We start from the raw sequence: 24,052 nt of genomic DNA, 5'->3' as shown, positions 1-24,052 counted from the left end.
GTGTTCACAGGGAATTCCTTCTGTGAGGCTGGGAAACTGATGAGATGAGGGAAGGAAGTTTGGAGGAGATCATCTTTGTGATCTGTTGAGGATAAGATTAGAGAGGAAAGGGAGACTGATGGTGTTCTTACCCTGCGAAGATAAGTCACAAAACACAACAGAATCCCCTAACCAGAGTTTTATTAAGACAAGGAGAAAGGAAAAGATGTGATCAGGCCTGCTGAAGGACACATATGGGAGAAGGGGTGGGAGGACATGGGGCCTACCTTTTAAAGTGCCAGCATGCACCTGTGCACCCACATGGCTACTTCACGCATATGCATAGATCACATGGTCACACTGCAAGATTATGTGACCATGCAGTACATGGGGCATGGGTTATGTAGTATGACCTGGAAATGACTAGACAGAAATGACTAAGTGTCCCACCAGGGCATGCACGACCTTGGGGGTGTGGTTAGAATTCCTATCAGAGACCACAGCAGGTTTCCTGCTACACAGCTGGGGATGAGAGTGGGGGAATTGTAGCTCAAGAGCAGCAGGAAAGGTGTGGCTCTGCCTTCAGCCTACTAGTTGTCCTGGGAAGAGTGGACCTTGGGTTAGCGGGTTGAGGGGAGGGGGAGTGTGGGAGGGGGGGGGGGGCGAGGGTGATGGTTTGAGTTGCACTCTGAGAGAAAGCAACACCTTGGGGGAGGAAAGTCAGAAGGGGAAGATCTGTGGGGTCCACAGGAGAGGGAAGCAAGCAAGCAGGGAAAGCTGCCATGGGTGCTGTGCTGCAAAGCTGGGGATTCAGCTGACGGATCCAGTCTGGGGAACAAAGTAATTCCTAAACAGAAGTGACCTACAATGATGTTGATGATATGAACTGACTTTGAGTTGGGAAGACTCTTTCATAGCTGCCCCACCCCATCTTTTGCTTCCTCCTTCCTTCTCTGTCTTGTCTACTTTTCCTTCCTTCCTTTCATTTCTATTTTTACTTATTTGAACGGTTTATTATTTTAACATTTCCTTTATTTCTGGCAAAGAACCTATGTTAATTGTAGCCTTCCTCTGGGTATTATTTGCCAAGCAGGTGTAAAAATGCACTGCAGTATAATTTAGTAACAATTTTAGGTATTGAATTTCTGCTTCTGTCTGGGTGAGCATTTCTAGCACTGTTCCTATACAGTCCTCAAGTTTTGTGAAAGGACTGAGGCAGGCAAGAGCGTGACCGCAGAGTGACACAGAATTTAATTTTCTAATGTCTCAGATTTGAAATTGTCCCTGCTCTAGAGGTGGTGAAATCTGTGAGAATGCAGCAGTAAATGAGGAGGACTAAAGCCTCATGCATCACCAACTTCAGTCAAAGGCTCTGACAGTTTATACCCAGAGTTAAGAAAGGTCACATGAGTAAAGTTATCATGAGTTTGATGTATACAACCACAAGGAGGACATGCCATGTTTTCTCATAGAGGCATATAAACACTGAATTGAATCGGTATACCTGGGAGGAACACAGACACAAATTCCAAGAACAAATCCAGGTTTGGAGGAAACTAAGGTCACAAGACTCTTGTTTTCTTTTCTTGGAGTGTTCTCACAAGCTCTCAGAATTCTCCCTGCATGGCTCCATTCTTGGACTGTGTGCTGACAGAAATATTTTCAATTTTTTTTTACTGAAAAGTTAAAGGACAAAAGATTTTTGTGATCTTAAGAGAAAGCAGAGTATGTATGTATGTATGCGTGTGTGTGTGTGTGTGTGTGTGTGTGTGTGTGTGTGTGTGTGTTTAGACTGGGAAGGAATAAATAGCTTCTTATAATTGCTGAAAAAGATAAGGTTTTCTTTCACAGGTACAAGAAGCTACTTGTAACACTGCTAATAAGACCTAAAGACTGCCTGAAGAATGGAATACAGCAGACTCGCATAGCACCACTTGTATTGTGTCTACTAACTGCATGGTTTCCTATCTTCATCATCCATAAGATTTTTCATATGCATTTCTTTACTAAAACAAGGATAAAATGACTGAAAGCAAAACTATTTTTATGAAAGTCTCTACCAAATCTCTACTTTTATTCAACAGTGATTTTAGTATGTGCGTGCGTGTGTGCGTGCGTGTATGTGTGCGTGCGTGCGTGCGTGCGTGTGTGTGTGTGTGTGTGTGTGTGTGTTCCCATGGTATAGTACATGGATGGAGGTCAGAATGTGTCACTCTTTCCCTACTCTGTGGAGTGGTCCAGGTTTACTGTCTCTGGAGTTTCCCATCTCCTTGCAGAAGTGCTGGGATCACAGATGCACAGGACTATGTCTGGCTTTACACAGAGTCCAAGGATCCCAATTCAGGCCCACATGCTTTCATGGTAAGCAGTTTAACCACTGAGCCTTCACCTCAGGCACAGAGGAATAAACAAACAAATAAACAAATAAATAAATGAAAACAAACCAAGAACAAAACAATAAAAACCAAAAAAACTACCCCATTCTCTTTTACATTATATAATCCTTAGAAAAACATGTGTCTGGAAGCTCTGCCAAGATTTTTGAGTGTGTGTTGTGCTGATGCTTGGAAATTGTTCCACCACTAAGCATTTTTCTATCCCCAATAACTTTATCAATGAGCCAGTGTTACCTTCAAAAGAAATTCCCAGATCAACTGGCAGGCCAGAGACTTGAGAAGCAAAAGAGAGAAAACTGAAAAACAAAGAAAAGATAACTTTGAAAAACAGAAGTATGTATGAGATAAATGGTTTTTTAAAAAGCATTTATTGTGGATAATAGTCATAAGATAACTTTCTGTGTTTGTTGGTCTGTTAGTAGATATCCGTATTGACTTTTTGGTACCAGACACTCACCTAGGAGCTTTATGTTCCTGAACTCTTTCCTTCTTACAGAGCAGTGGGAGTCTAAAGACACCATAGTCTGTGGAAAAGAAAGATGAACAAGGATGGCATCACAAAACCTGTCATGTTCTCTTTCATATGTGGACTCCAGCTTTTCATTACAATAAATGCATGCAGATGTGGACATGAGTGGGGCTATAGGAAACTAAAAGGGGAACTACTAGAAAGGAAATGAGGTTTTGAGGGTGGGAAAATAATAAACTTGTCGTGTGAAAGCATGAAGAGTGTCACTAGGGATGGAAGGGATGCAGGGGGATGAAGGATGCAGAGGGTGGGTAAGACCAACAACAGCAAATTATGTATGAAAACACCACAACAAAATACATTACGTTGATGCTAATTAACCAATAAAAATAACAGCCCCTCCCTGGGAAGAGTCAGATGCAATGAACTCAATCCCAGCCGGACCTTGTGTCACACTCTCTTATGCTGACCTCTTTCCTGGGGAAGAAACTGGGCTAACGGCCTTCCTCAACCTCCTTCAGAACCTGCAATGGATGTGGCAGGAACTCAGAGGTGCTTGCACTCCAAGGGTGCTTGGAACACCAAAATGATGACTGTTTAGGAAAATAGCTAATGGTAAAAGGCAGAAATGGAATACTCAGTCTTTGAGAAGGAGGAGGAGTTTTTCTGATTGTTCTGAAATGTTCATGCTCTAGTAATTCTAGGAGAATATGCCGTCTATCCTTCTTCCATTCCTCCCAAGAGATTTTGCTTATATTCTAGCAAGAAACACAATTTTGCCAACAGCTTGTGATGTATTCAAGTCTGCAATGGAAACTGCACATTATTCTTTTCTTAGAAAGCCACAGAGAAGGAAGAAAACACTGCCTCTGCCATTTACTTTCCAGAAGAGCTTAGCTAAGGCTGTAACTTTTCTGAGTCTCAATTTTCCTGACTGCACAGTGGGGTGACGGTAACACATGTTTTTGAGTCTTGATTTTCCTGACTGCACAGTGGGATGACGGTAACACATGTTTTTGAGTCTTGATTTTCCTGACTGCACAGTGGGGTGACGGTAACACATGCTTTAAGGTGGAGAACAGAATGAAGTGGGCGGAGCCTGTGGAGGCATTTGCCTTCTGCCCAGTACCTCCTTAACACAGTGCCAGATTGCTACTATGGTTTCAGTTGCTACTACAATGCCCTGGGGTCAATGGTAAATAGTTCAATAATAGCTTGGTGTTCCAGTTTGCTGTCAAAAATTTTACATAGCTCCCTTTGGTTTAAAATGCAGAAATAGGCATTTTGTGATGAGAGTTCATATTGGCCATATGTATAAGTATTTGGTTCTGAGTATTAATTAGGTAGCTCTTATACTTACAAGCATATACACACCAAACACTAGTGTACCCAATTTTATGAAACAAAACTGGATGTGAAGACATAGCTTAACCCAAACACATTAATATCTGACTTTCACTAATAGAAAAGTCATGCTAACAAAACATAAACAGAGAAACGTGTGAGTCAAATAAAGCCATAAATCAAATGGATATAGCAAATAGCTACAGAGTATTCCATATAAACACTGCAGAATACATATTATTTTCATGGAACTTTCTCTAAAAGAGATAATATAGAAGAATATAAAATAGGGAAAATTGAAATAATTTAGTAATACAGCCTTGGGCAACTAACCCTAAAGCTGCACATAGGGCTTGCAAGGAATCCATGGCATTGGCAAGGCTAGGACTTTTCTAAGGGTTTTAAAGGAAGGAAAAAACTTACACATTCTCTCTAGATGGTTTCTTTTCTTTATTCTTTTCATGTTATTCTCATACTGTTTTCTCTCATGTTGTAGTACTACTTTGCCCCTTTGTTCCCTTCCCTCCACCACTTAAATACTCAAACAGACTCTCTCAGGCAATATAAAAGTCATAAAAAAGTCACAGCCTTTTTTTGTTTGTTTGAGATAGGGTTTCTCTGTGTAGTTTTGGTGCCTGACCTGGATCTCGCTCTGTAGACCAGACTGGCCTCAAACTCACAGAGCCCCCCTGGCTCTGCCTCCCGAGTGCTGGGATTAAAGGCATGCACCACCACTGCCCAGCTCAAAAGGTCACATTCTAAAGGCAAAGATATAACTAAAAATAGAGACATCCTGATGACTCTCATGCAATAATTCTAAGTAGCCTGTCATGAGCAAACAAGGAACATTTTTTTCTCAGCCAACTCGTTTAATCGACAGGCTGTAAATTGTAGTTATAAAGAAAAAATCAATTACTTTATTACCTCTGAGTAAGAAGTAATCTTGCTTGGAGATGCCTGATGAGTGCTGGGTATTCAAAACAAAGAGAGCTAAAGGTGTAGCAAATTCTCAAGTTACCACATTTTTTTAGTATCAGCTCATCAGGCACTTTTCATGACACTATGACACATAATGCCTAAAACTTAATGTGTACTTTCTGCCCTGTGTGTAATTTCTAACTATCTAAGAACACATGAAGCCTTCATTTGGTACTAAAGAGTCAAGTTATTTTCTGTAGCCTTGAGTAGTCAGAATATATTTTCACAAATTGAAGTCAAGAATGGGTGCAAGGACTTAATCATTTGCCAGCTTGTAATAATTGGGTTGTTTTTGTATTTATGACCTAGCCAGAGTTATGTGTTCTTGCTTATCTGGGATAGTTTATACTAAAAACCATTGGCAAGGCATCTGGTCTAATCTAAACTTCTCAGCAATAATATTAAAGGAATTTGGACCATTTTGGCTCCTAGTATCATTAATTTGAGCTGTAATCAGAAGCAGCTTCAAGGGGGAATTTTTAGGGGACTGTGTAGCATATCGTTGCATTTACTTTTATTCATCAAAGTTATACAGCTTAACAAGGAGTCATCTTTTTAACAATCCATAGATTATAAATGCCCAGTGATTGGGATGTATTCATGAGACAAACACAGTACAATGCAGGTAGTGAGGAACTCCCCACATACATAATATTATATCAGATACCAAAAGTACTGCAGAAGCAAAAGATATTCTGGAGTCTGTATTTTTGCACACCCTACTTAAACAAGATATAACCATCAGAGACTTTTTCTTCTGATGGGCTGACAGCTGAACTCCACTTGCCACATACCCTTGTTTGTCACGGCCGTGGTCACTGGCAATTTAGTGTTGGCCACAATGAAACAAAATAAGAAATAAATATCAAGAGCAACTATAGAACATATACAAATTCATGGAGACTACATAACACACTATTGAATAATTAATCATCATCAAGGAGATCACAAAGGAAATTTCAAATTTTCTAAAGTTGAATGAAAATGAAAACATAATATACCCACACTTATGGTAAACTAAAAACCTTCCTAAGAGAAAAGTTTGTAGATACAACTGCCTACATTAAAAAAAAACAGAGGGCCAATGAGATGGCTTAGGATTAGGAGCACTTGTTGTTCTTATAGAAGACCAGGGCTCAATTTCCAGCACTCTTATTGGACCGTTCACAGTTGTATGTAACTGCAGCTCCAGGAGATCCAATCTACTTTTCTAATTTCTGTAAGTATTAGCACACAGGTGGTGTACATGCACACACACACACACACACACACACACACACACACACACACACACAAATATATATATAAAATAAACAAACAAACATTTGGACTTGGGTAGATGGTTCAATGGAGCACTAGATGATCTTCCAGGGGATCTGGCTCAAGTCTATCACCCAGTCAGGCAGTGGCAGTGCCAGGCTTTAATCCCAGCACTTGGGAGGCTGAGGCAGGTGGATATCCGAGTTTGGGACTAGCCTGGACTAGAGAGTTAGTTTCAGGACAGGATAGGGCTATATAGAGAAACTTGTCTCAATAAACAAATAAACAGTCAAGTCCCAACACCTACACGGCATCTTATAACTGTCTGTAACTCCAGTTCCATGAGATACGATTCCTTCTCTGGACTCTACTGACATTGAACACACATGGTGCACAGATATCCATGCAGGCAAAACATTCATAATACTGAAGTAAAAATTAAAATAAATCTTAATAAAAGGGAAAGCTGTGAATGGTGGTATACACCTCTAACCTCAGCACTCAGGAGGCAGAGGCAAGCAAACCTCTATGAGTTTAAGGCCAGCCTGGTCTACAGAGTGAGTTCCATGCCACACATAGTATCTCAGTTAGGTTTTTATTGCTGTGAAGAGGCTCCATGACCATGGCAACTGGTGTAAATGAAAACATTTAATTGAGGGGCTCATTTACTGTTTCAGGGGTTCAATCCATTATCATTATGGTGAGGAGCATGGCAGTATGCAGGCAGATGTAGTGCTGGAGCTGAGAGTCCTACATCTTGACTCAGAGGCAACAGGAAGTTGACTGATAGTCACACTGAGGGAAGCTTGAGCAAAAGACATCTCAAAGCCCACCCTCACAGTGACATGCTTCCTCCAACAAGGCCACACCTCCTAACAGTGCCACTCCCTTTGGGGGCCATTTCTCTCAAACCACCACATACAGTGAGACCCTGTTTTAAGCAAACAAGCAAACAAACAAGTCAGAGATATCTTAAATAAATAACAATGTTCTTAAAACTGTGGAAAAATAAGTACAAGTCAGACTAAAATTAGCAGAAGAAAAGAAATAATTAAGATCAGAGAAGAAACTAATAAAATTGAAATGAGTAAAAACACACAAAAATTGAAACAATAACTTCTATAAAAAGATAAATGGTTTGACAAATCTCAGCCAAAGCAAGCAAGAGGGAGAAAACCCAGATTAATATTAGCAATGAAAGGGAGATATTATAATAGATTACAGTGAAATCCAGAAAGCCATTAAGACATATCTTGAAAACTTATATTCTACTTCATTGGAAAAATCTTTTTAAAAAATAATGAATTTATAGATATATATGACCTACCCAAACTAAACAAAGGTGAGATAAGTGACTCAAACAGATCTATAACAAGGAATAAAATTGAAGCAGTACTACAAAACAAAATCTATCAATTTAAAAAGTTTATGTATAGGGACTAGAGAGAGGACTCAGCAGTTAAGAGCACTTAGTATCTTCCATACAACCCAAGTTCTACTCCCAGCACTCACATGAAGTGGGGGGGATATGATGCTTTCTTCCAGCCTCCATAAGCAAGCACCAGCACACACATGGCATACACTCACCAACACTCACACAGATACATGTTTTATTTTAAACAAATCTAAAAAAAATTTCCTGGTGTAAATGAATTCACTACTGAATTCTATCAGAACTTCAAAGAGCTAACCTCAATACTTATAGAAAAAAACTTCTGGGTGAAATTAGTACAAAAATTCTCAACAAAAAATTTAGAAGCTGAATTCAAGAACACATCAAAAAGATTATTCACCATGACCAAGTTGACTTCATCCTAGAGATGGAGGAATGGATGAAGATACACAAAACAATAAATGTAGTATAACACACAAATGGACTCAATAGCAAAGATTGCATGTTCATCTCAATAAACACAGAAAAACTTCTAATGCCATGTAACAATCCTTCACAATAAAGGCCCCAAAGAAGCTAGGAGTATAAAGAACAGATATCAATGCAAAAAAACAAAAACAAAAACAAAAACCTTATAATGGCAAAACTGTAGTCTTTTTTATAGTGCATGAGAAAAAACTCAGAATATTACCATAACTAGGAAAGAGTATCCACTATATCTACCCTTATTCAATACAGTGCCTGAAGGTGAGAGAAAGAAATGATATAAAATAAGCCAAGAAGTCACAGTTTCCTTAAGTGCAATTATATGATATGAAAAAGACTCTACCAGAAAACTTAGAACTGATAAACACTTTTAACACACAAAAATCAGTAGCCTTCCTATATACAAATAACACACATACTGAGAAAGAAATCAGAAAAACAATCTCATTCTCTTTTGTCCCTGGCAAAATTATCTTGTAATAAACCTACCCAAGGGATCAGAAAATCTTTATATTGATAAGTGTAAAGCACTGAAGAAATAAACTGAAGACACTATAAGATAGTCTCCCATGCCTATGGATTAGAAGAATTATTATCACAAAATGACTATAATACCAAGAACAATCTATAGATTCAATATAATCTCCATCAAAATTTCAATGCCACCCTTTACAGAAATAGACAATCTTTGTGAACTATACGCCTGACAGAAGATTGATGACTAGGTTATATAAATAACTTGGAAAATTAAATAAAAAGAAGTCAAACAACCTGGTCAATAAATTGGTTAATGAAGTAAATGGATAATTCTCAAAGGATGAAGTCCAAAGGCCATGTTACATACAGGAAAACTGTTCAACCTACCTAGTTGCTGAAGAAATGACAGTCATCAAAAAAACAAGCAAAAAAAGCTGATGAAAGGGGATGCACACACCTTCCTGTGAATATCATTCAGCTATGGTGGAAGCCAGTTTGAAGGTTCTTCAAAGACCTACATGTAGATCAACCATTTGACCCAGCTGGCACACTCCTGGATGTTTAGTCAAAGGATTCTATGGCAACACATGACAGGTAAATTTGCAAACCTATATTTATTGTAGCACTATTCACAATATCTAAGTTATGAATCAATGTAGATGTCCATCAACAGAGGAACAGATACAGAAATGTTGTATACATGGAATTTTTAGTCATAATAAAGAGGGGTTGTGTCATTTGCAGGAAAGTGGATCCAACTGGAGATAATCATAATAAAGGAATTAAGTTAGTCTCAGAAAGTCTCAGATATCACATATATTCTCTCATTTGTGGTTCCTAGATTTTTGTATAGATTAAATCAAGTAGATAGGGCAATAAAGAGTGCTAACAGTAGGGGACTTGACAGCCGGGAGGGGAAGATGGGGGAAGAGGGGTGGGATGAAGGTAATAGGCTCAAAGTACATTGCATACTTGTATGGAAAATGTACTTATGTAATAACACACTACCGTGTATAATTAACACAGATTAATTAAAATTAAATATCTGAAGAGAGAGAGGAATTCTGTACAGAAGACTTTCAGTAGGAAGCCTACTTGTGAAGACTTATCTTGTGAAGAAATTTTAAACATATTCTTTTGTGTTTTAGTGCATCCACTTAAGACAGAAACATAAGAAAATAAATCTATTTTTATTGGATGTTTGAAAGTCAGTGCTTCATTTATTGTAAAGTTAGAGTCCTCTGCAAACCAAAGCAACCAATAAACTCCCTGACATACATGCCCTACTCACTTGCTCATATACCTTAGGATGAATGTGGGAATTCAGTGCCCTAGCAGGAGCACAAGGTGCAGTGTCGACCATCTGATAGACTTCAACTCATTACTTCTTTATTGTATTCTAGATCTCATAACACATGAGCACAGTTTCCTTTTGTTTTGCTGCCACAGATAAACTTTAATTTTCTTCTTCACAGGAGGTGACAGTGTGCTAGCTTGTTTTGTACAGTTTTCTTGTACCATTATCTATTTATTGGTTACTAAATATACAAGAATATTTTTGTGTACATACATTATTTCATATATTTATATTTGTTTATAACAATTTATTTTTTGTAGTTTTGACCTAATATTAGCCCTTTTTGAGACTGAAAATAGTTATTTTTATTATTCAACTTCTCAGTTTCATCTTTAGAAAATATTAACTTTAAAACTTTCATCTTTGAGTATTTTCCAGTACAATGCAAGCCTCAGGAAGGTAGGAATTTCAGTGAGCATCTAAGGGCAGATTAGAACTCAATCATGTCGATACACAGCAGGCTCCCACCCTTTGTTTACTGAATGAATAAGCTAAGCCTGTTCTCCCTTGGAGCCACTGGTATTTGCCATATGATTCACCACTGTGGAGAGAACCTCTCTTCTTAGAAGGCTGCCTTGGTCTTTACCTTCTAGATATCACACCCGTATCTCCACAACATAAAAATCAAAATATCATCCAACATTGTCAATAGCGCAAGGGAGGATTCAAATCTCCCGCTACTGAGAATAAGCTCCTCTGAAGTAAGGCAGATGGATTGCCTGTTGGGTCAAAGAAAGTAGTCATAGTTATGAGTCCCCATCCTAAAGCAAAAAAGATTTGGAAACTACTTGAGTTTCATAGTCAACACAAAGCACTTAAATAGATTGGTTGCTTGTGCTCCATCAAAGTTAACCCAGTAATTGAGCTCTTGCAGCATGTTTGTTAGAATAAAATGGAAACTAGCATTTACCATCTTGGGCCAACATAGAAGGGATCATTCTAAGTCACCAGAAATAGTATGATGGCAGTGTTGATGCCACCTTTCTTTTCTCAACCTACTTGGAAGGAAACCAGAGTTATTCCCAGGTCTGAATACAGAGGTTATAACCCCAAAGTCTACCAAATATTTAGCATTGCAAATGTGATATGGAGCTCACACTTTTGTTTATTTTGGTGATGCAGCTGTTGGGGACATATACATCTGTGGAATATGAAAAGCAACAACTGACAATGTGCCATTGTTGTCTAAGCAATTACATCCTCATTTGCCAGTTTCACATGATGTTTGGAGAACTGGAAAAATATGTCACCATATTAGCCAGGAGAAGTGTTGAATGTGAAGAGGGATCTGTGTAGATGAAATTCTAAACCGTCTTATTAAATAAGAAACACAAAGCCAAATACAGAGTTAAAAGCCCATGAGATCAGAGCACTAGTGAATAGCCTTTAGCTTACCACTCGCTGCCGACCTTCCCCTGAGAGAGAGAGACCTTCTTCTGTGTAACCTGTCTTTTTATTGCCTTTCTGTTCTACATTCTCATTGGCTCTAAACCCAACCACATGATTTCCTTGTCACTGCCTGTCTATACAGACCTCCAGGTCTCTATGGTTCATACTGAGATTAAAAGTTTGGGTGACCGCTTGGCTGTATCCTTGTCCACACAGAGACTCTGTCTGCCATGTGATTGGATTAAGGGTGTGTGCCACCATCACTGGACTTCTGCTAAATGACTTGCTTTTAGCTCTGATCACCAGGCAACTTTATTTATTAACATACAAATAAAATCACAATTCAGCACAAATAAAATATATTTCCCCCCTCTATTCTAATAAGGAAAAGGGGGAAATGTTATAACTAATATAAGAAAAACTATATACAATATATACAAGCAATACATACTTAAACAATGTCTAGTCCATTTGCATTTGACAAACTCAGAGAAAATATTCCATTAGCTATCCTATTTTCATAAGTCCAAAATGTACCTGATTCACTTTCTCTCCTAACAGATCTATCTTATAATGTCTTTCAAATTTATATACTTACACCTCTTTAGTAAGTTTTTTTTTTCTGAAATTCTTAACAAGGAAAACTATAATGATAACTATCTAATCTTCAACTACCTCAGAGACCCAAGAAGGAAATAATATTACCTAAAAACAGGAAGTGCTGGCAAGCAGCTTCCAAAAAATTGTGAGTTGACTGAAATAACCAGCTGCCTGGTAAGCCACCCGAGGTTTCTCTGCAACGCTGAAGCATCATCTTCAGCCTATAGGCTTACCATATCTGATAGATTTATTTATGAAGTAGGATGTGCACAAAGCCTACAGGCAAACTCACAGTTGATGAGAGTAGTTCGGAAACACCTGAATTCTACCAGTGTCCTGTCACGATTCAGGGTTTTAAATTCTGAAAATTGTTGATGACTTTTTAATTCAGCTGTCCATTCTACTTGGCTTGTGGGAGGCTTCATCTCTTTTATTAAATGCCAGTCTACCATTGAGAGGTTAGACTTTGTCAGCTTAGTTACTTTTTCAAGAATAACTGTTTCAGCTGCTGTTCCACTGCACATCAGAAGCCATTGGTCCACTGCCAGTTCAGCTGCCTTTGAAGAAAGGGGCACCATACCTTTTTCTGGATTGTAAAGGCCACTTCAGGGATGGTGCAATATTGTCCTGGCCTCAGAAGATGCCTGTTTTTAAATCTACAACTACACTTTTCTTGGCAAGAATTGGTAGTCCTTTGTTTTGTGTCCTGTCTGTCCATTTTGTCCTGTTTATCAGCAGTCAATTCAAGGACACTTTGTTGTCCAGTAGCTGAATTTTGCCACAATGAAAGTTAACTCCATATGCAGTTTCTTCAATGCCCATATCTTCTCTGAAGTATATTGGTGCTACCAGGAGCCAACATGTCTCATAGTCATAAAAAATTTAAAAAAAATTCTAAGTTATTAAAACTTTTTAAATGGTTTAACTCTGAAAGGTTTGAAGATGACCTGTCTGTTGAAAATATATCTGCTCTACATTGAAAACATACCTAATATGACTACAAATTCAATTGTAATGTCTAACTACTTTCATTTCCTTTATAGCCTAATAGTTGGTAATAACAACACTCAAGTATTAGTAAATTGCATTATATTGTTAAATGAACTGTATAAGTACAATATCATGAACAAGATTAGAAATATATGTATAGCATTTTCTAACAATATCAATCTCAATATATATCATTTGTATACAATATAAAACAATCCAATCCAATGTAAAGTCTTTTATAAGTAGATTCAATAATCTATCTTTTTATCTATATTGTATCTATATCTTCTCTTTACTTTTCAGAGTAGATTCAATAATCTACCCTCTATTTTATCATTTCTATATATCTTTTTAAAAACAAGAACATTAAATCTAATCTCCTTTGCTTATCTCTTTTCCTAGCCCTTAACAACAACTTGTAATCCAGCCTCCTAAACAATGAAAATTGGGTTAATTGTCAAATTCTAGGAAAGGTAGCTATATCCTTTGTTGTCCAGTCTGTGCATAATGCCAAAGTTCAGGGCTTATCTCAAGTCCTTGTTCAAGTAGTCTATGAAACTGGATCATCTCAGCTAGCCATCTCAAAATTGCTATGAGCAGTTTGTAGTCCAAAGCTGATCTGTAGATAATATTTGTCAGCTTCGTGGTACTATTATTGTCCTCGTGGAATTGTTGTTGTTGTGGGGCCCCATCTTCTTCCTGGAGACTTCAATTGATGTTAGCCCTGGTCATGATTTCCTGCAGAAAACTGATATAGACTCTAAGACAAAGATGTGTATAGGCAGCTAATTGAAGCCTTTTTTTCTAGAATTCATTAGCACTCTACATGACCATTAATATCTTAACAAAGTTATACATATATATATATATATATATATGTATATGTATATGTATATATATACATATATGTAAATATATTGTAAATTTTTATATAAAACTCATACTTTAAGCAAAGTTTAAAGAATGGGAACAAAACCAAAGAATTGAGATTAGTGGTAGTAAAATAGTCCCTTATTTTTTTGTGTGGTTTTTTGTTTTAGTTTTTGTTTTCTTTTGTCCCATAGCAGAAGATGGCTCTTTATTCTGGCATGATACAGGGAGTTTATGCTTGGGTTTAAAGAAGGAGACAGCCATTCTCCAACTCCAAAGCCAGCTTTAATTTTCAAATGAACTGGGACTACAAGAAGATCATTTGTGTTAAATGTTTTTAGAGAAGAGAAGAAACAATTATTTAGGAAGACTTATGAAATTTTATAGATGATATACCAATAGGCCATTTTACTCTTTCCTTGGGATTTTTTTCTAGATGATTTGTCCTTTTTCTTCAGATGTCTCATTTGTCCAGTGTTCTTCAGATTCTTTAGCTTTCATTCTCCTAAAAGAAAGGAACAAAAAACCTTTCCCCAAGACTAACTTTGGGGAGGTTCCCTTTTGGCAAGTTCTATCTGATTAAATGAAAAGGCATGTGTTAATGGTATAAGTTAGTTTAAATTGGATTGTCATGTTGGTTGATGAACTATCACCTCCTCTAATTAAGAGGTCTCTCTTGTTCAAATTGAACCTTTATCAGTTTTGATGGTATCCACAGCTTATCTTCTCCTGTAGAAACAAAAGCAAAACCTTGTCCCCAATGCAACACATATCCTGGTTTCCATTCTGAGGTCAGCACATCCTTAAAGTATATAGGCTGAATTGATTCAGTAGTTTTTTTTTATATTATCCAATGTCTCTCTGCAGCTGTTGTTACTTTCTCATTAGCATTGAGAAAATTCAAAGTTAATAGAGCATTTTGCAGTCTATTTCTGAGGGTTTTTGATATCCCTTTCTGTTAATGTAGCATATCCTTTAGAGTTCTGTTTGATCTTTCTATGACTGCTTGGCCTGTGGGATTATGTGGTATACCTGTAATATGCTTTATATTGTAGTAAGCAAAAAACTGTTTCATTTTAACAGAGACATAGGCTGGAGCATTGTCAGTTTTAATTTGCTCAGGTATACCCATAATGGCCATAACTTCTAGCCAATGAGTGATTACAGAATCAGCTTTTTCAGAACTCAAAGCAGTTGCCCATTGAAAGCCTGAATAAATATCAATGGTATGGTGTATACATTTCAATTTTCCAAGTTCTGCAAAGTGAAACACATCCGTCTGCCAGATTTCATTCCTCTGAGTGCCCTTTGGGTTACATCCTGCTGGTAATGGAGTCTGATTGTAAAAGGAAAAAGTAGGACATTTTCTTAAAATTTCCTTGGCTTGTTGCCAAGTTACGGAAAAATCCTTTTTTAAACCTGTACTATTTACATGATTTTTTATATATAAAATTCTGAGGCTTCCAGCACATTTCTTATTAATAAATTATTGATCTCATCATTACATTGTGCTAGAGGTCCTGGCAGACCCATTTGGGATCAGACATGAGTTATCTATAAGGCATGCTTCCTATTCCTGATTATATCTTATAACTAAATAAATAGCGAATTTAATTCTGACTCATCAGTGATAAATTCTGCAGTCTCGATCTGTAATACCACTCTTTCATCATACTGAGAGTCAGTTAACTATGTTAAGAGGTTCTGAAAAATCCATTAATACCAACAGAATAGCATATAGTTCCAATTTTTGAACTGAATTATAGGGACTTTGAACCACTTTACTTAAATTTTATGACTTGTAACCTGCCTTTCCTTGTTTGTTTGCATGTGTATAAAATGTATGAGCTCCAGATATGGGTGTTTCCTTTACAATTCAAGGAAAATTGTAAAGTCCAATCAGCTCTCTTTATAAGATCAATTATATCACTCTTTGAATATTGGCTGTTAATCTCTCCCAAAAAAATTACTGCAAGCTCTTTGCCAAGGTTCACTTACTGCCCATAATTTTTCAATGTCCTCCTTAGTTAAAGGTATGACAATTTTTGTTGGGTCTATTCCTGCTAATGGACAAAGTTTAAATTTTCCTTTCAAAATCAAGCCAGAAATTTTTTCCACATAAGTTTTTAATTTTTTGTTTGGTTTATTTGGTAAAAATATCCATTCCAATATAATATCTTCCCTCTGCATTAAAATTCCTGTAGGAGAATGCCTAGAGCATAAAATAACCAAAATGCAATCCATCTTTGGATTGACATAATTTCATGTCCTTCATGAACCTTTTTTTCTACCAAGGCCAATTCTTTCTCAGCTTCAGGTGATAGTTCTCTTGGACTATTTAACTCCTTTTCACCTTCTAAGATTTTGAACAAATTACTCAGTTCATCATTTTTTACCCCAACAATAGTTCATAGATGAGAAATGTCTACAAATTATCTTTGAAAGTCATTAAGAGGCCGTAATCCAACTATCCTAATCGTACCTTTTGGGGTCTAATTTTATGTAGACCCATTTTATATCCTAAATAATTAATGGAATCTCCTTTTTGTATCTTTTCAGGAGCAATTTGTAATCCCCAGCAAGACAAATTTTTCTTTACTTCTTCAAACATTCTTTCCAAATATCTGCATTTGTGTCAGCTAGTAAAATATCATCCATATAATGATAAATTATAGATTTAGGAAATTTTTTACGTATCACTTCCAATGGCTGTTGTAGAAAATATTGGCACAGGGTTGGGCTATTCAACATTCTCTGTGGGAGAACCCTCCATTGATATCTCTTAACTGGTTGAGAATTATTATAAGTAGGCACTGTGAAGGTAAATCTTTCTCTGTCTTATTCTTGTAAGGGTATTGAAAAGAAACAGTCTTTTAAATTGATAACTATCAGAGGCCATTCTTTAGGTAACAGTGTAGACAAAGGAATTCTGGACTGTAGATAGTCCATTGGCTGAATTACTTTGTGAACTGATCTAAGGTCTGTTACCATTCTCCATTTACCAGATTTCTTTTTAATAACAAATACAGGAGAATTCCAACGGCTGGTTGATTCTTTAATATGCTGAGCATTTAACTGTTCTTCTACCCGCTCTTCTAAAGCCTGGAGTTTCTCTGTTGTTAATGGTCATTGCTGAACTCATACAGGCTTGTCTGTTAACCATTTTAAAGGTAGAGCTGTTGGTGTCTTTGGAAGATCATCAGTTGTTGTGCCCTGTTCTTGTACAATCTGGATGGCTGGTGACCACTCATTAGAATAATACCTTCTAATATTTCCCCAGAAACATGTGCTAGTTTATGGTTTATTTCTGAAGTTGGAGGGATGTTAATCTGAGTATTCCATTGTTGTAGCAGATCTTGTCCCCATAAATTCATAGCTATGTTAGCCACATATGGTTTTAATTTTCCTCTCTGTCCTTCTGGACCTATACATTGAGCCATCTTGTGTGCTGTTTCACTTGAGATAATGTTCCAATTCCTAACAGCTGAACATTTACCTCCTGAAGAGGCAAAGTTGGATGCCAATATTCTGGTGCAATTATGGTCACATCAGCACCTGTGTCTACTAGGCCAGATAACAAAATATCATTTATTCTTATTGTTCATTTTGGCCTTTGTTCATTTATAGAAGTTTGCCAACAAATTTGCTTTATGGTTTCCCCTTGAAATTTTTATTCTCTCTGTCTCAGCTGTTCTATTATCCCTAGCAGCCTGGTTTGTTCCAATAGGCATTTGGTTATTTAATTGCTCTGAGAAGGGTTTTCTTCTATGATGGCAGGAAAGGTCTGAACTGAATTTTCTGTGGGGGCCTGCCTGAGGCCCCTCTGGGAGTTTCCCAAGGACTGAGGCAAAGGATTACCTTGTCTGTCCCTTGTTGATCTACATTTCTTGGTCCAATGTTTACCTTTACCACATCTTCTGCATACTCCAGAAGGAAGGGGCATTCTGTTGTTATTGCTCCTTAAAGAAACATTGTTTCTAGGAATGCCCTTTTTACAGTCCCTTTTAAAATGTCCTTGCTTTCCACATCCAAAACATCTGACATTCCTCAAACCTCTTGAAATTTCTTTTCCTATCCACATATCATCATGGACAAGAGACTCAACATCAATTGTGTCTCTAATATAATCCTCAAAGGGTGCAGATCTTGTTTTTAATGACCTGATTATTCTCTTGCATGCTGCATTTGTGTTCTCAAAAGCCAAAGATTCGATTATTATCTGGCCAGCTTCTGAATTCGGGATCATTCTCTTTACTGCTGAAGACAGTCTTTGTAAGAAATCCATTTTGGACCCTGTATAACTTTTGTGAATGACTCAATTTTCTTTCCTGCTTCCTCAATTCTGTCCCATGCATTCATGGCTGCCATTCAACATAAAATTTGGGTTTGATTGTCATATAAACATTGTCTTTGTGTTTCAGCATATTGGCCTTCTCCAAGCTGATCCTGGGAGATTTCCACGCCTCTAGCCCTCCACTGACTTTCTATGGTTTTAGCCTCATCTCTGAACCACACACACCACTGCAACTGTTCCTTCCAGGCTTCAGGGATAATCCTATTACAAGTTAACCAGGAGTTTAACATTTGTTTTACAAATGGGAAATGCATGCGAAAAGATACTATTGCCTCCTTAAACCTTCTTAAATCTAACATTTCAACTGGAGTCCAATTAGTTTGTACATTCACTTGATCAGGTTGCTGCTGTACGGTTTCAGGATAAACTAAGGTTGATTGTTTGAAAACAGGCTTTATTTCTATATAACCTTATAATCCAATCCTGAAATAATTTCACTCTTAAATTCTTCTGTCTGAATATGAATTTCTCTATAATTCATTTTAACAGGTTTTTCTAAAGCCTTTTATCATGGCACTTAATTGACTATCTTTTTAATTGTAAAATAAGGATAAGTAAGCTAATGATATGCATAAATAATGTTACATATATCCCATCAACATTAATCCTTTCATGTAATTGTTCCATTTTCAGACTGCCTAATGTTTTATCAAACAAAGACCAATTTGATTCTATTGTACAGATATTACCCATTTTTTGTTTTGTTTTGTTTTTTGAGCTGAGGACCGAACCCCAGATATTACCCATTTTTTAATGTGGAAAAAATTTTCTCTTTTAAGTAGTTTTTCCCTTCAAAATATCTGATATCTTAATTGATTTACCAAGTCTTCATAGAACAGTAAAATAGCTACCTAGCGTGGTTGCGCATCAAGAGAGAGATAGGGAGAGAGAGGGAGAGAGAGAGAGAGAGAGAGAGAGAGAGAGAGAGAGAGAGAGAGAGAGAGAGAGAGGGAGGGAGGGAGAGAGGGAGAGAGGGAGAGAGGGAGAGAGGGAGAGAGGGAGAGAGGGAGAGAGGGAGAGGCAGAGAGAGAGAGAGAGAGAGAGAGAGAGAGAGAGAGAGAGAGAACATTCTGGCTAAAAGTTGAAATACAGCCATGTGCCCCTGCTTGTCCACTTGAGTTGATTCGAGCCTGAGCTCCAGCTTCCTTAAGCTCAGACCACGTGGGTTGGTGATTAGGCTGTAAGCAGTTGAGTGCGGCTCTGACTGCGTGCAGGTGGACGGGTAGCTCTGGCAGGACCTGGATCCCGTAAACTCTGGCCGTGCTAGGCCTTGGAAGCCCTGGCAACCCTAGCCTGTGAGGCCACCAACAGTTTTTAATGAATTCTTGCCATGTGGGCTCCAAATATAGATGGAATTCTAAACAGTCTTATTAAATAACAAACACAAAGCCAAATACAGAGTTAAAAGCCCAAGAGATCAGAGCACTAGTGAATAGCCTTTAGCTTACCACTCGCTGCTGTCCTTCCCCTGAGAGACCTTCTTCTGTGTGACCCATCTTTTTATTGCCTTTCTACCTTTTCATTGGCTCTAAACCCAACCACACGATTTCCTTATCTCTGCCCATGTATACAGACCTCCGGGTCTCTATGGTTCATACTGAGATTAAAGGTTCGGGTCACCGCTTGGCTGTGTCCTTGACCACAAAGAGACTCTGCCTGCCATGTGATCAGATTAGGGGCATGTGCCACCACTGCCAGACTTCTGCTAAATGGCTTGCTTTTAGCTCTGACCCCCAGGCAACTTTATTTATTAGCATACAAATAAAATCACATTTCAGCACAAATAAAATATCACCATAGATCTGAGAGAATAGGTACAGTAATTATACATCATTAGTGCCAGGTTCTTGACTCAAATGATCTGCAAATGGGCATAAATCTTTAAGAAGTACATAAATCTTTCCCTGTCTAGAGATTCAGATTTATAGATGAACTCATGCAAGTTACCTAGGGCTTGGTATGCTATCTGTAGAGAAGGAGAGCAGCCTGGGATATGGCTTAAATGAAATACAGGGAACATTGCAACCATCTGCATGTAGCAGAAACTCAATTGATACTATCAGGACAATTACCATTACCAAACAGGAGATATTGTACCCCTTAGGCTCACTAACAATTAGAAGAGCAAAGATGATGTTTTAGAATGCAGAGACAATAAGGTCAAATTGATCTAATGTGGAATCTGGGTTTCCCTACTTCACTGTGTGAAATCTTTTTAATCAGCCAAGGTTAATTGTAACAACAAAACCCTTACTATCTCAGTTCTTTAGAGTTCCCAAAGCATTCCTTATTTAGCTTCATATTTACCAAGGCTCAGCTGTGGTTCTTTTCTACATCAGCCTTGTGTGGGAACCTAGACCATCCACTGTGCCTCTATGTAACTCTTCTTCCCTGCCCTGCTTTTTTTTGTTTTTTGTTTTGTTTGTTTTTTGTTTTTTTTTTTTGTTTGTTTGTTTTTTTGTTTTTCGAGACAGGGTTTCTCTGTGTAGCTTTGTGCCTGTCCTGGAACCCGCTTTGGAGACCAGGCTGGCCTCAAACTCACAGAGATCTGCCTGCCTCTGCCTCCTGAGTGCTGGGATTACAGGCGTGCGCCACTAACACCCGGCCCCTGCCCTGCTTTTAGTAATCTAGGGACTAAAGCCAGGCCCTTGCATATGCCAGGCAAATGCTCTACCACTAAGCTGTATCCCCAGTCTCTATGAAGAATTGATATTCATCATCATTTAGTGTTCAGAAATAAGCCAAAGAGTAGATTATATAAAATTCTCCAAACTTCTGCCCCAAATTTATCCTCAGAAAAACAGCATTGCCTCTGGCAGTCACATGGCTACTCCTGGATCAAAAAGGAAGGGGATTCTAAGAGCGGATGGTGAGTGCTACAGTCTGGACCTTTGTATGTTCCTGGTTGCTTTTGGGTAGATTCAATTTTGGGGAGAATTGAAGTATGAGATATTGTCCTATGCAGACTAGCTACAAAATCTACTCAAGTCCTCATAGCACTCTTGTGTTCACAAACATACAATTCAGGACACCAAGTACTAAATAACTGATCATGTTCTGCTTCTCCTACACACCCTGTAGTTGCATCGAGGCTTCTTTTTCAACAATTGTGTCCCACTGTTTTAGAGGCTATCTGCATGTAGGAAGAGCAGTGGGAACAAAGCTGTGGCTGCAGATGGTGCAACTGGCCTGTTGGGGTTCCCACTCTTCTGATTTCTAGTTGTTCTTTAATAAAAATCTATTGACAGGGTTGGAAGTGTCTCTCTTAAAAGCCTTTTCTTACTCTTACCCAATTTGGGGCTGTGGTCTCTTCTTATAGATTGCAAAATATTCATCATTATATTTATTTTCTCCACTCCTAAATATTGAATACACCCCTCACATATTTCCATGCACTCCAAGCCTTTTTGGCAAATCTTTGTAGTAAACAGATGGACTCTCTGTGTTGCTGGGAGACCACTTCATATGTAGAAGCCAGTCCAAAGGGAGAAGAAAGGGCTGCATAAGGTGATGGATTTGCACCCTTCTCTCCCTCTTTCCTGTCTTCTCCTTCCTCTATGCTCTCTGTGACTCCATTCTTAGTTGAGCTCTGGCTCGTTGCCTGCAAGCTGAACAACACTGAGCAGGTCACTTCCCCTCAGCAAGCTCCAGTTTCCTCACCTCAAGACTGAGAATACTACTATTAACCCATGGGTGTTTTGAGAATATTTAATGAAATGATGTCTGTCAAGGTCTTAGCAAGGTGTTTTCTTGGTTGGCAGAACTAAGTTGTTGCTGTTTATTATATTCAGCAAGGTTGACCCATTAAGGGGTGGGGGTGAGCTACTTCTCATTAAATTCTAAGCAGAGTTTGAATCTGGTTGGGGTGGAAACTGTTATCTATCATAATTTTAGGGAGGTGCACTTAGGGGATTGACACGTAGTTAAAAAGAGACCGAATATAGATAGGCTTGAAATGTCCTTTAAGTTCAACGCCAGTTTAGTTCGTCACGTGCTGGTTCTAATCCCACCTGTTTTCTACTTTAAAATAGGGCTAATTTGCTACGGACCTCGCATATGGTCAGGAAAATGACCTACCTGCACGGTACCTGGTGCTATAGTCAAGATCAGTTGATTCAGGTTGGAGCACTATATGCTGACTCCCTCCCTCCCTCCCTCCCTCCCTCTCCCTCCCTCCCTCCCTCTCCCTCCCTCCCTCCCTCTCCCTCTCCCTCTCTCTCTCTCTCTCTCTCTCTCCCCTTCCCTCTCACCATCCAGTAGCTCTCCAGTCTACACACCAGTTTCCTCCCCAAACCCTGCTTCCTGGAGGGGAAGAAGCAGTGTCTTCAGACCCCAGAGTCTGAAATGATCTAGCCACAAGGAAAGCCTTTCCATGCAGGCTTTGGGTAATGACTAGAGTGATCGATGGTTTCTTTGTCATAGAGAAGTCATCAGAGTGAATGCCTGTCTCCCCAGAGAGTGGGTCTTCTTTTCCTACCGGAAGCCTCTTGCAGCCCACAGCCTTCTTGCTGAGGACGTTAGCCTACTGTTGCCAGCCAAAGCCCCAAAGTTTCCCCGGAGCCCAGAGCAGCGCGCGCTGGGCCTGGACCAATGTGAGCCGGTTGTGCTTAGCCCACCCGGGCGCCCTCCCCCGTGGAGCGTGCGGCTGGCCAATGACAGCCTGGCCCTGACTGCTTGGCTCTCTCTCCCCTCCCCTGTTGCTGCTCCCTTGCCCACTCTGCCCCGCCTACCCCTCTCCAGCTCCGGTTGCCTCCCCAGTGCTAGCTCCCGGAGCGCACAGCGCAGCGGAGCCTCACCGAGCCGGCTCCCCTCCCGTGTCTCAGGTCAGCTGCTTCGGCCTGAAGTGGCCTCTGACCCTGGCGACCGCGGGTCAGAGGAACTTCATCCCTGCAGGGAATCGGTGTGGGAGAAGACGTAGCAAGGGCGAGCCATGGACCCTGTGAGCCAGGTAAAACTGAACAGGACAGGCAAAGCTGCTGGCCTAGAGTTGGGGAACGGCCGGGAATCCCGACACCTGGGCAGGTGAACCCAGCCCTCAGCTTATACTTTTTTCTTTATCTCTCTTGTCTTATTCATCTGTAGCTGGCCTCGGCAGGCACCTTTCGGGCATTGAAAGAACCCCTTGCCTTCCTGCGAGCTCTGGAGTTGGTGAGTAGCTGGGAGGCAGCAGCTGCCAGGTGGAAAGAGGTCAAGTGGGGCGCTCTCTGCCTGGGTCTATTCACAGCCTGGGGTCCAGCCTCCTTCTATCCTGCCTGCTCCCGAGATGCTGTTCCGGGACTGCTAGGTAGGGTCGAGGTCACACTGGGATTCCAGAGGGAATGTGAATGAATTTGTGCAGGAGCCAGAATCACCTCCCTTAGAAACATGCTGGCCAGCAGGGGCTGGTGGGGGGAACGGGAGAGGTGGGAGGGTGAAGGAGAAACCTCCAGGGCGCTCTGGCCTCTTCCCTGGAACCCTGTGAGCCTGTGGCCACGCGGGGTAGGTACCCAGGAATGCCGTTGGAGAGCTGGGAGGACTTGTCCAAGCTGGAAAAGTTGGTCAGCACTGGAACAGCGTCTGCTCTGGACGGGGATACTCACAGCTCTGCTGGAAGCCCCAGCTAGAGGGAGACTCCTGGAGGCTTTAGTGAGCTTATAGTAGAGAGGATTTCCCTAGTATCATTTCTCTACCATGGGAGACTCTTCTGGCTTTCCCCAGACGAATCCTTAAT

General features: G+C 39.4%; 1 protein-coding gene across 1 annotated transcript in view; it reads left to right on the top strand.

Moving 5' to 3' along the window:
- The first annotated feature begins 23,064 nt into the window (after positions 1 to 23,064).
- Synpr (synaptoporin) overlaps positions 23,065 to 24,052 on the top strand; it is a 341,260-nt gene continuing 340,272 nt past the window's right edge. Inside the window, exons 1-2 of the mRNA XM_036199958.1 lie at positions 23,065 to 23,290; positions 23,425 to 23,490. Of these exons, the coding sequence (XP_036055851.1) occupies positions 23,273 to 23,290; positions 23,425 to 23,490 (84 nt within the window). The 5' untranslated portion in view covers positions 23,065 to 23,272. The remainder of the gene's footprint in view (positions 23,291 to 23,424; positions 23,491 to 24,052) is intronic.

Source organism: Onychomys torridus, chromosome 9, assembly GCF_903995425.1.
Source record: "Onychomys torridus chromosome 9, mOncTor1.1, whole genome shotgun sequence".
Taxonomy (NCBI): Eukaryota; Metazoa; Chordata; class Mammalia; order Rodentia; family Cricetidae; genus Onychomys; species Onychomys torridus.
This window is presented reverse-complemented; position numbering and strand designations above follow the sequence as displayed.